This window comes from Atractosteus spatula, chromosome 5, assembly GCF_055471065.1.
Source record: "Atractosteus spatula isolate fAtrSpa1 chromosome 5, fAtrSpa1.hap1, whole genome shotgun sequence".
Lineage (NCBI taxonomy): Eukaryota > Metazoa > Chordata > Actinopteri > Semionotiformes > Lepisosteidae > Atractosteus > Atractosteus spatula.
The window spans coordinates 18,663,699-18,677,376 of NC_142710.1; the positions used below are offsets into that span (position 1 = coordinate 18,663,699).

Sequence of the window (13,678 nt, forward strand, 5' to 3'; positions counted from 1 at the left end):
AATATAAAAGAAGTGGGGCCAAATTGTCTTTGCCTTGAGAAACACTGAGTTCTGAGCACCTCTGCATTAATTCCTTGCATTTTCGGTTGTCTTTTACATGTTCTCATGCAGAAATAAGAAATATTATAAATATGTCTGATTTTTTTTGCTTTTTTTAGACTTTCCAAGCTTCCTCTAGGGTAACGTTTGTCCTCTTGCATAACCCTGTAAGTTGATATCTGGGAAGTATTTTTTTTTCGGGGAAGAGTCCTGCTGACATTTGCCTCTGCTTGTAACCCTACACTAGCGGGCAAAGCTGAAAGGATGCCAGAGATTTGCCATGAATCTCACTTCACTTCTCTCCCTGGGTATTCAGTGTACAGTAACTGTTTCTATAACCAAATTAATTCTGTGAAGTGTTTTGCTGGAGTGAAACACTGAAGAACTTTTGAAGATGACTAGTTGATTCTTTATTTATCGTTTATTATAAAGCACCAGAAATGGTGTATACAGTAGTCTGTCCTCTGACATTATATTCCGTTATTACTGATTAAGGGTAATGCACAGAAAACAGAGTGTCTGCTCTGTTGGTAGACAGAAATAACTACATTTTTTTCCAATGTTCCAAAATGTATAAAATGTTTTTCTAGATGTTATCCCACTCAGAACTGGGTTATTACAGTATATAACAGATTTTCCATCAAGGAAGAAGTCAGATTTTTGCATTCCTCGGGGTTCTGATGATAAGACATAAAAGTTTATATTAAGGAAACTGAAAAAGAAGTTTGTTCTGGTTGTACAAGATTTGACTAAATATATTAGAATAATCAGGCCTTAGATGTAGATGTACTATATTAAATTGGGATTTTGATGCTGTATTTGCTTTTAGTAAATAATCTTTGTAATATTTTTTTAAGGTTCTGTGACGTGGAAGATGAATTCTAGTTTAGGAAAATGTTTTCTTTATCAAATCTAGCAATTGGCATTGCTTCTCATTTCCGAAAGATGTCTGAGAGGCTCATGATGGTCAGAGCTCTCACATGAGAAAACAGCAAAGGGCACTGACCCTCTAACCTCTGCACTGGTGCTGGACCAGATACAACGTCTTTCCTTTTAATTCTGCTTTAATTTCTTTTCATTTTTGAGAAAAAATGTGTTTACTTAATTCTAAAATCTAAAACATAGCCTGCAGAAATGTCCATGTAAAATGTAACATTTGTTATATATTAGGTTTCTATGAGAAATGCAGCCTTTTGTTATCAAAATGCTTGGGAAAGCAAAGTTATTAAAAGGAAATTAAAAAACTAGTTTCACCTCACCATTTCTTAAGGCAGTGCCATTTGGGCTAATCAAATATGAATGGAGTTTTTCTTACAAAGTTACTTCACAGTAAATTTAGAAATAATAGTGCACATCTGTGAAATCTTTATTGAGCTGTTTTCTGGACAACATCCTTCATTATTTGTTAGATCATTTACATGGCTGGGGTGTAAGATGTATTAATGCATAAAAATCATTGTACACTGAAAGAAATGCACTGTAATAAATTGATTTTGATACTTTGCAAAGTTTAATTCCAGGATTTGATGAGGAATTAACCGCTTCGAGATATACTTTGTAGAAGGAAATGGGACTGTCTCAGTCCAACTGTGCTGAAAACTATATCTTAGCTGGCTTGGGGGGATTGTAGGATTTTGCAGGGCTCTTTAAGGTCATCCCAGCAGACTAAACCCTGATGTGCTGTTTTGCTTACAGGTGAGTTCATGGGTAACCTGGCTGATCCTGACTGCAGGTTCCATGGAGGAGAAACGGGAGGTCTTTTCCTATCTCGTCCACGTGGCCAAATGCTGCTGGAACATGGGCAATTACAATGCGGTGATGGAATTCCTGGCAGGCCTGAGGTATGCTGCATTCCTTTCCTTAATTTTACACAGAACAGTAGGTTCCGGAACAGATTCAATTGCAACATCCTATATTAATAGTGGGCTTCTTTGATCCACTGCAGCTCTTGGCGCGTGTACAGTCAAGGCTTAATGGAATATCTTATGGAAGTCACAACAGCTTGACTTGTGGATCTGTGGTAGTTATGCAGGGCAGGTGAGGTTAAAGGAAACTATAAACCCCTTTCAGGTTTCCAACAGTACAGCAAATCCTGCTTTCGAATTGATTCACACAACTGTGTAACCCTTTGAGATTTCTCACTTTATTTGTACTACTTGGGTGTTAGTTGGGTAGCAGTAAAAGAAAGCAGCTTAAAGTTTGGCCTGGTATGTGTATGATATTTTGTTTCACCCTTATCGTTTTGCACGTAACATAGTATAATGTCATTTTTCTGCTCTTTGGTTCTGCTGTATTCAGAGCTGCAAAATAGTTTAGTCTCCTACACTACAGGTCTGAGAGCTGGCTTTGAGACCGTAGTCTGTGAGTGTTGGTTTCCTACAATTCCCTGCAAGGTCTCGGAAGGTGCTGAAGATGTGGCAGTTCATGGACCAGTCCGACATCGAGACCATGCGAAGTCTGAAGGACGCCATGGCACAGCACGAGTCCTCCTCCGAGTACAGGAAGGTCGTCACCCGAGCCCTCAACATTCCTGGCTGCAAAGTAGTGCCCTTCTGCGGCGTCTTTCTGAAGGAGCTCTGCGATGCTCTGGATGGAGCCTCCAGCCTCATTCACTTCCGCCCTCGCTTCAGCTCACAAGAGGAGTCCATTGAGGTACAAAAGTCCCGAATCGTGCGTTTCCTCTTGCGGGCGGACACCTTTCCTTTCCCCGGAACTGCCTGAGCTGAGCGAAGTGCTTGTGTCCGCAGTTTGTCGCAGATTACAACGGACAGGACCACTTCCTGCTGCGGGCCGGGAAGGAGGGCCTGAACAACTCGGAGAAAGAGGCCACCGTCAGCAACATCTTGCAAACCATTCGCTCCTGCAACCGCAGCCTGGAGTCCGAGGAGGGCGAAGATGGCATCACCGAGGGCACGGCCTCACGGCAGAACTCCTTCAAGGACCGGAACAAATACCAGTAGGTCACCTACCGCTCGAGATAGAACAGGAGGTCCATACCCAATCCGTACTGCTTTATGTTCGTGTGCACAAAGGCAGTCCGAGGTGACAAATCTAGTTAAACTGTATTTTGGTTAAGAAGACTTTGCTTTTTTCCCAATATATTTAGATATTTAATTATATTTTGATATATTTATTGATTAAATCCATCATTCGTGTTTGGATTGTATGGTAGCATCTTTAAATTTAGTCATGCCATAAGGGTATGTGTATGATAATTTGTGATCATGAACACTCCTACAAAAATATAAAAACATAAGCAATGTGTAGAATATGCTTCTTTTAAACTGAACTAGTATTTGGTTATCAATTGCCATATTCCACTCTGCAGTAGAGGCCTTAAATAGCTTATTAGAGGCAATATTGATACACCCTTGTATTTCATCTAAGGTGCTACTTTAAGTACTGAATGGTCTAATTCCAGATTAAGTGTTTATTGCATGAATATAATCCAGATCATAATCTGAGTAATCTGAGCTCTTGGTGTGATCTTGAAAACCTGTCTTCTTACTAAAACTTTAAATTTTGTGGAATTTTGTGTAACTCCCAGTTTCACTAAATCAGGTTACAGCACTTTTGTTTCCTTCACTTATTTTTGCTTCTGCGGTATATTGTGTGTGCTGTTGTACAATGCTTTGCATTTCAATTTCTTGAATAAATATCATTGTATTAATTTATTATTATAGGGTGCTATGCTGACCATTACATAATGGTCATAGTTTATTGCAGCAAGATTCTTTTCTCATGTCAAACTTCACTTTCCATCTCATGGGTTGACCTTGGGAAGTCACTACCTTGCTCATTGGAATGGCAATTTAACCTAACAAATGGATCCATGCCTCAGACCCTCATAAAGAACTTGACTTACTGCCACCTGTAGAAACTGCACTTTCCTGAGAGACATTGCACTCAAGCACAATTCACCTTAAACCGGGTAAATACAACTACTGGCATATCTATTGCAAAGTTGACAGGAAAGAACATTTTTACACAAATTAGTATATGTCTCATTCCTGGTTGACTTTTTTTTAAACGTTTTCATTCAGAAACTGATCTTCTGTTGTTTGGTAATATCACCATGATGTTAAGCATAAATTTGTTTCTCTCAGAAGAATCTGCTTTCTTGTAGGCTGAGGATCTGTTTATCCTCAATGGTGAGATACACACTCAGAGAAATGTGTCGGTATTTGATGGTGATGCCTATCATGTGTGTTCTGTATTCTCTCAGCATTTCCAGATCACTGTTCTATGTTGCATGAGTCTAATGTGTTTTTGACAAAATGCTTTGGAGAAAACATATCTTCCCAGCATCATGCAGAAAGCCTTAAATCTTTCTGCCCCACTTCATGTTCATGTTTTGTCTTTTGCCTTTTCCTTAGTTTTTCTTTCCATATTTCCTCCTATTGATTTCCATCCTTTTCCTTTCCGTTCCTTCATCTTAGCTCAGCCCCTGTCAGGAAAACGTCTGATTCGAACCGTGTCTTGTAAGTTTCTCGGCTTCTTTGTCTCTTTCCCCTAACTTCGTGGTCTGGGTTTAATTAGAGAACAATTTGCTTTAATTATATGACATTTTAAAGCTATTTGCATGCTGAACAGCTCCACAAGGATATTTTTATATGTAATCAAACAATTTATATGTGTGTGTATTGGAAGGTTTACTGCTTTCTGAAGGTTAATTTGAACATCTTGTGAGTGCCCAGGTTGAAATTAAACCTACATAGAATTTCTTTCTCACTGCTACCTATGTAAGTAAAATTAGCAATAATAAGCATACATATACTTTATATATTAATATAATCCATTTCCAAACTGAATCAATGTATTTCTGAACCACAGATTCAAATTCCTTGTGTTTTGTGAAAAGGTCTTTGGGATTTTCTCCAGATATTCATAAGTATGAGAAATCAATTTAAAGAAGCTATTTTTTCTAGGTGTCTGTAAATTTGCATACAGAATTTAATCCAATTGGAAAATGTAATATTCCACATACTATATTGTCTTAAATTCTACATCTTAATTTTAACATCAACTCGTATAATATATAAGGTTAAAGATAACACAATGCACTAACATTAAAGACCTCATGTGTTTAGTGTAGCAATGGGTCTTCAAATGTATTTTTTTTTCATCTGTACAAACATTTTGAGTTTTGTTTTCATTCAGTTGAAACCACAGGCTCTTCCTTCATTAAGACAGTGTGGGCTATTTATAAAACATTTCTGTATTCCCATTGATAACAATAGAAAATAGCATGACTTTTATTTATTATTCTTTATTTCTCAAACCAAGGTCAGGATAAATAATTTAAAGGTCATGTCGTACAAACACATTACAAGTGATAAAAATTACCAGAAAGTGTCACTGCAACCAAAAGAAGTTGATCCTGAGCAAGCAAGAGGAAACCATTATTCTGATTTAGCCATTTCTTGAAATCTGGGGGAATACCACGATCAGCAGCATGCTTGTTCTAGACACTTACTACCCTGTGTAAAAAAGATGCACGGACTTATCATATCAGTATTCCTTTGAACACCATATAAGAGCCACATCCGAACGCCCATTTTGTTTACAGAGATAAACGGTTCTGTAAATAAAATGGAAAATATAGTATGAAGTACAGTATGAAGTAGGCAAGAAGGCACTTGTCATGCCTTGCTTAAGATAATCAGTGTGCCTTTGAAACTCTGAACACTCAAAACTTGCTACAAAAAATACAGGCAACCGTCTCAAGCAATATTATGAAACTAATTAGTAAGATCAAACAAGGGACAATGTAGCTGATTAATAATAGCAGAATAGACTCTAAAAGCAATAGAAATATAAATTCTTACATAAACTTTGACATTAGACTTATTTCAAGACGGTTAACTTCCAGATTTCTGTAATTATACAGCAGCAATTCTGCAAGCACGGGTACGGAACAGTCCCACAGGGCTTTGCTCTTTGTTGCTCTGTCTGGCTCCTAACAAAAATTTCAAGTGGTTTGTCAGTGGAGCTGAACCTTCTTCTTTTGCCATGACAGGAGGAGCAAAGAGAAGTGAGCATTTGTTGTTTATCAATCCAAGCCGACAAAATCCAGTTGGAAGACTTGATAAATCTTCTCTCTCCTGATAACAACCTTAACTGTCTTGGTCACGTTGATTGTACCCACAGTACACTACTGTCAGAAAAAAATGTCTCCCCTTGTTTATTACTATAATATGCTACTACAAACACAATTAATTAAATCAACATTGATAAAATCTTCATGTCACACACACATGAATCATTCAGAAATGGAATAAGACCATATTAATCTTTTCCAATTGACCATACTGCACTGTTGCTGCCAGCAGCTGAGCATTTGGTAATTTCCCTGCCAGTTAAAGCCATTCACTCTCATCAGATTTACTTCATGAATCATGTTCAGTGTGTGCAAAAGGGTTTTGTTGAAAAGCTTCCTTCTGTTGCGACAACGCAGCTACCATCAGTAGACCCTGTTTAAGAGTCTTGGAAAAAGCTCGATCAGTGCAAATCAAACATCCTTTACTACCTAGGTCTCAGCAGTTGAGATTTTATGAATAATCCCTGTAGCGGGTTTATAGCAGAAAAAAGTATGCTACGGTGTTTAAAGGGGAAATACTTAACAGCGGTGGTGGAATTCATGCATGGGACACAGGTCACTAAGTGAAGAAAGGAAAAGTGTTGTGAGATTTTAGCTTTGTTGTTTCTGTTTCCTGTGGTTTTGGTGATTAATTTTTATCCTCCGCCTGTTGCCCAGATTCATTGTGGGGGACCTGTCGGACTCCGAGGGAGACCTGTTGGAGTCCCCCAGGGATGTGGATACACAGGGAGCTGAAGAGCAGCAGAGGGCCTTCGGCCATGGCACGGAGCTCATCCCCTGGTACGTCCTTTCCATCAGGGCTGACGTCCATCAGTTTCTGCTCCAAGGGGCCACCGTTATTCATTACGACCAGGAAGCCCACCTCTCGGCCCGCTGCTTCCTGAAACTGCAGCCTGACAACTGTTTCTTAACCTGGTCAAAGCCCCAGAGCTGCTGCCTGTCGAATGGCAAAACCACCGAGTTTCCTTACTGCAGACCTCAGTATTTTGGACAGATAGTGCTGAACGGTCTAGCTGACGGGTTCCTGGACTTGTCAATGGCCAAGGCTGTTTTCATGGGCCACCCTGGAATCGACACCCACGCTGTCTGTGTGCAGAACAAGCTGTGTGGCATGACCCTGGAAGAGAATGGAGTGACCCTGCTGTACGGACTTCACACTACTGATAACAAGCTCTTGCACTTTGTGGCCCCGAAATATACTGCCAGGATGCTGTATGACGGACTGCAGGCGCTGGTCAGCGCAGTGAGAAAAATGAAGAAGTTTCCGGACCAGCGACTGCAGTGGCTGAGGAAGCAGTACATCAGCCTCTATCAGGTATGGTAACGTGCTGCTCATGTGAAAGGTTACAAGGCAGAGGAAGCCATTCAGCCTATTTTGCATGTTTGGTAGTTAGTAGATTATTTATCTAAGGATCTTATCCTGCTGTTTGTCGACCAATGCCAGGGTATTGGCTTCAACAACATGAGCGGGTAGTTTGTTCAATACCCCCACAACCCTTTGGGTTAAGAAGTGCCTCCTGTTTTCAGTTTTAAATGCATAAAATCATTAAAATATCACTTCTGTGTAGTTTCCACTTGTGCTCTCGGCTTTGTGTGTCTCTGTTCGTTCACTCCTCTCCAGTAGGATCATCATTGCTTATATACCTCATGTACACATGTATTGAGTGAAGTGTATGCTAGTGTTGACTGTGAGTGATGTTTGTATGCTCTGCAAAAGGCTTTGTTCCCAAGTACTCAACATTTTTTTTTTACTTGGATCCAATACGTAGTGGCATGGAAGCTCTGTGCTTGATAGTTCCATTTTGTAGAACTAGAACTTCCTATACGGTTGGTTGACCATTCTCAATTCTAATGGTCAGTCATATTGGAGGATGCAAACAAAGTTTGTGAATTCCATTCCTCAGCCCCAGGGGTTCTAATCATTTTGCCTCATGCAGATCTGTTCAGAGACTCATTTTGCAGGGGCTGTGTTTTGCAGGAAGATGGCAAGTACGAGGGTCCCACCCTGGCCCAGGCCATAGAGCTGTTTGGAGGCCGACGGTGGAACGTGGGAAGCACGAGCACCGGGACCCTGAGCAGGACCACCGAGAAGCCCAGCACCCAGAAAAACAGCGCGCTGGCCATCAACACCACCAAGAAGAAGAAGAAATCCTTGATGAGGGTAAGAGCAATGCTCCTTTAAAATATCACATTAGTTATCGCATTATTAATGATAGCAGACTACATTTTTTTTACCTTTTCTTTTTGTACCCAGTATGAAATATAATATATCTAATGTATCTTGGCTCACAACGATGACTCCAGCACTACACTGGGAGAATGAGGAATAGCACAGAACAGAATAATGGTGCATTTCTTTCTGATACCACGGTAAACCTGTAGATGTCTGGGAAGTTGCAGTAGTCGATGTTTCACTCAGAGAGCCCTGACGGTCTGCAGGATCTGGGCCCAGGAGAGGACTGCTGTGTGGAGTTTCCCAGTCTGTCGCCTTCAAACTAAATAACTTGTATTTCTAGGTCCCAGTGGCAGATCAGCCTTACTGACTGACCCAGGCCAATGATAACCAATGTTATTTATTAATTATTATGATTAAACTACTTTTAACCTGCTCTTCCTGTGAGAATAAGACGGTAAAGGCGTATTGTGAATTGTGAATCTGTATGTTTTTGGGATGTTGGTACTGGGCGTCTCTGGATGTGGGTAAATTAATATTTAGTGTGGCGTGTTTCAGGGGGACAGTGGGGATGCCACTGATGATGAAATGGCATCTCGTAAAACAAGGAGCTGTAAGGAATCACGCGGGAGGAGTGGCTCTGACCCACCAGACGCTGGAGAGCCAGATGAACCAGGTATGAAAACCTCTTAGACCTGACTGTGTGATTGTGTTTGTGCGAGGCTGTGGGTTCAAATCCCATGTGGGCCACAGCGGTTGTATTCTTGAGCTAGCTTATACTCTTTATCCAGCTTGCTCTTGTAGAATACACAGCTGTATAAGTGGGTGCAAGTGCACGTGCCTTGCATGAAAGGTTCAGCCACATAAATTAGTAAGTGCACTAAGGTTGGAGAGGAAAGTGAAGCTGTATTTTGTTTCAGTCTTTGAAAAAGCACTTTTTTCCTCTCTTTTGTAAATTGAAAAGAAGCTGACGAATTCATGATGCCAATTTACATTACTGAAATACTAATACTTAGTTGTCATTTCGTGGTTATCAGTATTTATAATATGCAGAAATAAGCATAAATTGCCCAACAGTGACCACCTTCTAAATAATGGTCTTGAGCAACATTTTAATGTTTTGCAATGCAAAACGTTTTTTGATGTTTAGTTTACTATAAAATTATATACAAGCAAGAGGAGAATATATATTTTATGTTTCTGTTATAATTCCTTTGACACGGAGAAATGACATTGGCTGTTTTTTGCTTTGTTTGTATCCTTCAGAGGAGAGCGCTGCCCTGGGACTCTCCGGACCCCAGGCTCTGTCTTCCAGTAAAACTCTCTTCCTCGGTGCTGCCAGCCCCCCCAGCGCAGTGACCTCCCCCCCTGCCCGGCCGCACTCCTCTCCTGTGTTATCCTCTGCCAGTAAGGGCCAGACAGGGTGAGTCACACCCCCCCACAGGCCCTTCAGATCTGCTTGTCCGTTTCCAGCAACTTTGATGGCTCCTCTTATTTGAATATTTTAGAAACCGGTACCAGTATGGCTATATAATCCTTCATGTCTTATTGTTTTCCTCCCACGCCAAGTGACAACTGTTTGATTAATTGAGAAGCTCACCAGTGTGTCTCATTGCTTCCCTAGAAGGATGAACACCTTACACATTTCTTTTTTGGAAGTGGAAGGAAACCACTTTCGCAAAGCCTCCCATTCATATTTCTATTTTTGTCCAAATGGGCCTCATCTCACTCAGGAGCAGCATGCATGTTTTGCTACTTCAGGTGGAAGAGGTGGAACTGGGGAGGAATAGGTACATCGAGATTTGGGTGTTAGGACCTTTATTTGCAAGGTGCTGTGCATGCTGTCTCACTAGGTTTCTGACAGACAAAGATAACTTTGCTTCCTTCAGACCCCTTAGTGGTTGGTGGTGTTGGCTCTGACCGGCTTCTCTCTCCTTCTCACCTGCCCGTCCAGCACCTGGAGCAGTCGCAGCTGGCATGGCCCTGCCAAGGGCAGCTTGAAGGGCTTCCAGAACTTCATGATCTCAGACAGCATCATGAGCTTCACAGAATTTGTGGAGCTTTTTAAGTCTTTCAGGTAATCTACCGAATACTGCCATTTCGTTTTTTTGCTTCCCCTCAATGACATTTCAGAATGCTGTTCCTGCTAAACCTTTTCCATTTTTTTTTCTACAATGCACTGTGTGAATGCACTTGTGTTTTTCCTTTAAAACTCCAGGGAAAAGCGGTTGAATGGCAGGGTCTGTGAAGGCTGGCATCTGAAGTATTTCTGTAGAGGTTAAAGAGAACAGTGCATGTTTCGTAATTTCAGTGAATTCAGAACTACATGTGTTCATTCACAATAACAACATTTAGAAAGTAATGTATATATAACCTTTTCAAAAGTAAAGTTTAGGAAGATAATCTAGGCAGTTTAAGGAAAATAGAATCTGGAGGAAAAACAAGCTTCAGAACTGGGTTCTTCGTCACTGGATGGCATTCAGATAATAATATTAAGTCGTATTGATAGTGAATGTGGATTATAGTCATTAAAGCAAAGAAGGGACGTAATGTGATTTTCTAAATTTTACATTTACTTTTTTTTAGCATTCGAAGTCGGAAGGACCTGAAGGAGCTTTTTGATGTCTACGCTGTGCCATGTAGTCGCTCAAGCACTGATACAGCTCCGCTGTATACCAGCCTGAAAATTGATGACAACATCACCGGCCTACAACCAGACCTCGGTTTGTTCCTTTTAATGTTCCTTTAAACATTAAATGGCCTCCTTTCATTTGTAAGCTTTCAGCCCATCTAGCCTGTTTGGCAGTTAGTAGTTAATTAAAGGGCCTCATCCAGCCATTTTTTGAAGGAAACCAGGGAATTGGCTTCAGCAATAAGGCTGGGCAGCTTCTTGTGTACTCCCACAAACCCACTCTTTGTTTTAAATAGACTTTCACATCGTTTCTACTTGTGCCCTCTGATTCATGTTCTACTGTTCATTTTAAAGAAATCTGCTGGGTTGACTTTGCCAGCTCCTTTGAGAATTTTTAATACTCATATGAGATCCTTCTTACTCTTCCTTTTTCAAGGCTAAAAAGGTTCAGTTCCTTTACTCTGTTGGTTTAGGACAGTTCCTTAAGTCCTAAATATACAGTGCACTCCGTAATAGGACCATATAGGAATCACAGCCCCTTTTTATACATAGTCCTCCCATTTTAGGGGACCAAAAGTAATTGGACAATTGGCTGCTCAGTTGTTTCTTGGTCAGCTGTGTGTTGTTGCATCGTTAGTTCATGCACAAGAGAGCTAACAAAAGGTCTAGAGTTGATTCTAGATGTGGCATTTGCATCTGGAGTCTGTTGATATTGTCTCTCAACATGAGGACCAAAGAAGTGTTAATGCCATCATGAGGCTGAAAAATCAGAATAAATCTATCAGAGACATAGCCAAAACATTAGGCAAAAATCAACTGTTTGGTACATTGTTAAGAAGTACGAATGCACTGGTGAGCTTAGCAATACAGTAGCAAACGACCTGGTAGACGACAGGAGACCACAGTAGTGGATGACCGAAGAATACTATTGTGAAGAAAAACCCCTTTTCGACTGTTGAACAGATCAGGAACACTCTCCGGGATGTAGGCATAGATGTGTCAAAGACTACCACAAAGAGAAGGATACACCAGCATACTCTCAGTGGGTTCACCACAAGATGCAGACCACTGCTAAGAAAGGCCACAGAAAGGCCAGGATACAGTTTGCTCAAAAGTACATAAAAAAGCCTCTAGAGTTCTGGGACAAAGCCTTATGGACAGATGAAATGAAGATTCACCTGTACCAGAGTGATGGAAAGAAAAGTATGGAGAAACAATGGAACTGCTCGTGATCCGAAGCATACCACCTCATCTGTAAAACATGGTGAAGGTAGTGTCATGGCTTGGGCATGTATGTCTGCCAGTGGAACTGGCTCACTTGTCTTTACTGATGATGTGACTGCAGACAGCAGCAGCAGGATGAATTCTGAAGTGTACAAAAGCATCTTATCTGCTCAGATCCAACAAAATGCTTCAAAACTCATTGGACCGCGCTTCACCTTTTTGTAGGACAATGACCCCACATATACTGCTAAAGCAACTATGGAGTTTTTCTGGGCCAAAAAGTGGAATGTTTTTGACTGGCCAAGTCAATCACCCTACCTGAATCCCATTGAGCATGCATTTCACTTACTGAAGACAAGACTGAAAGCAAAAAGCCCCTAAAACAAGCAGGAACTGAAAACAGCTGAATTACAGGCCTGGCAGAGCATCACCAGGAAAGATACCCAACGTCTAGTGATGTCTATGGGTCGCAAAGGATTTGCAAAAATACCAAATTTTACCAAATACCAAATGTTGATGTGTCCAATTACTTTTGGTCCCATGAAATGAGGGGACTATGTATAAAAAGGGGCAGTGATTCCTATATGGTTCACCCAATATAGAGGTAAATACCCTCGAATTAAATCTGACATTCTGTACTTTAACCTCATAGTCATTGTTTTATTTCAAATCCAATGTGCTGGAGAACAGAGCCAAAACAGCAAAAATTGTGTCACTGTCCAAATACAGACTGCACTATATCTGGTTGGCCTTCTGGATTCCAGGCCAGTAATATATTTTCTATAACATGGTGACCTAAATTAAACACAATATTCTAAATGAGTCTTTACTGGTGCATTTTATAATTTTAAGATAATGGCCCAGTGACAGGCCTACCTCTTTTCATGGGTCTCGTGAGGCTTGAGCACATGGACAGTCCATGATGGAGAGGAGAATTCTGTGCAGTGAGACTTACTGTAGTAAAGTTCTTCACTTTAGAGAGGGAAAAACCTGTTCTGACACCCCAGCAATAGGTGTCCCCATGAATCCCTTATTATACCAGACCTAGGCTAACTGACATCCATGTGAGATTGTGACTCTCACTCTTCACCATTTATAAATTAAATACCTCATTCACCCCCATGGGAATCTACTGCATTTACAAGTGATAGACATCTGAAGGACCTCTAGTAGCAGGCCATCTAAAACTTACAGTATATAACACTATTGATGTTTGGCCACAATCCTTTTATTTAAATTGTTAACTATCTTTGCATTGTGTCTGCCTTTTTAATTGCTTCCACACAATGTTTGGAAAATATAAATGACATGTCAGCATAAACACTGAACACCCAAGTTGTTTTTAGAAGTTTCTTCTTCTACCTTAGCATTTCCCATTTTGTATGTATAATTTCTGTTTTTACTATCTGCATGCAAAACTCTGCACTCATCTGCACTAATCCCCATCTTACAGGTCTTTGCCCAGTTTATCTCAGTTTAAATTTCATATGTACCTTCTCCAGTGTTTGCT

The 13,678-nt window shown here is 40.6% G+C and overlaps 1 protein-coding gene across 1 annotated transcript in view; it reads left to right on the forward strand.

Moving 5' to 3' along the window:
* plce1 (phospholipase C, epsilon 1) overlaps positions 1-13,678 on the forward strand; it is a 100,164-nt gene that overhangs the window by 62,355 nt on the left and 24,131 nt on the right. The window contains exons 4-13 of the mRNA XM_088916096.1: positions 1,735-1,880; positions 2,433-2,691; positions 2,787-2,995; positions 4,479-4,520; positions 6,797-7,454; positions 8,118-8,300; positions 8,871-8,988; positions 9,579-9,735; positions 10,267-10,389; positions 10,899-11,035. Coding sequence (XP_088772222.1) covers positions 1,735-1,880; positions 2,433-2,691; positions 2,787-2,995; positions 4,479-4,520; positions 6,797-7,454; positions 8,118-8,300; positions 8,871-8,988; positions 9,579-9,735; positions 10,267-10,389; positions 10,899-11,035 — 2,032 coding nt within the window. The remainder of the gene's footprint in view (positions 1-1,734; positions 1,881-2,432; positions 2,692-2,786; positions 2,996-4,478; positions 4,521-6,796; positions 7,455-8,117; positions 8,301-8,870; positions 8,989-9,578; positions 9,736-10,266; positions 10,390-10,898; positions 11,036-13,678) is intronic.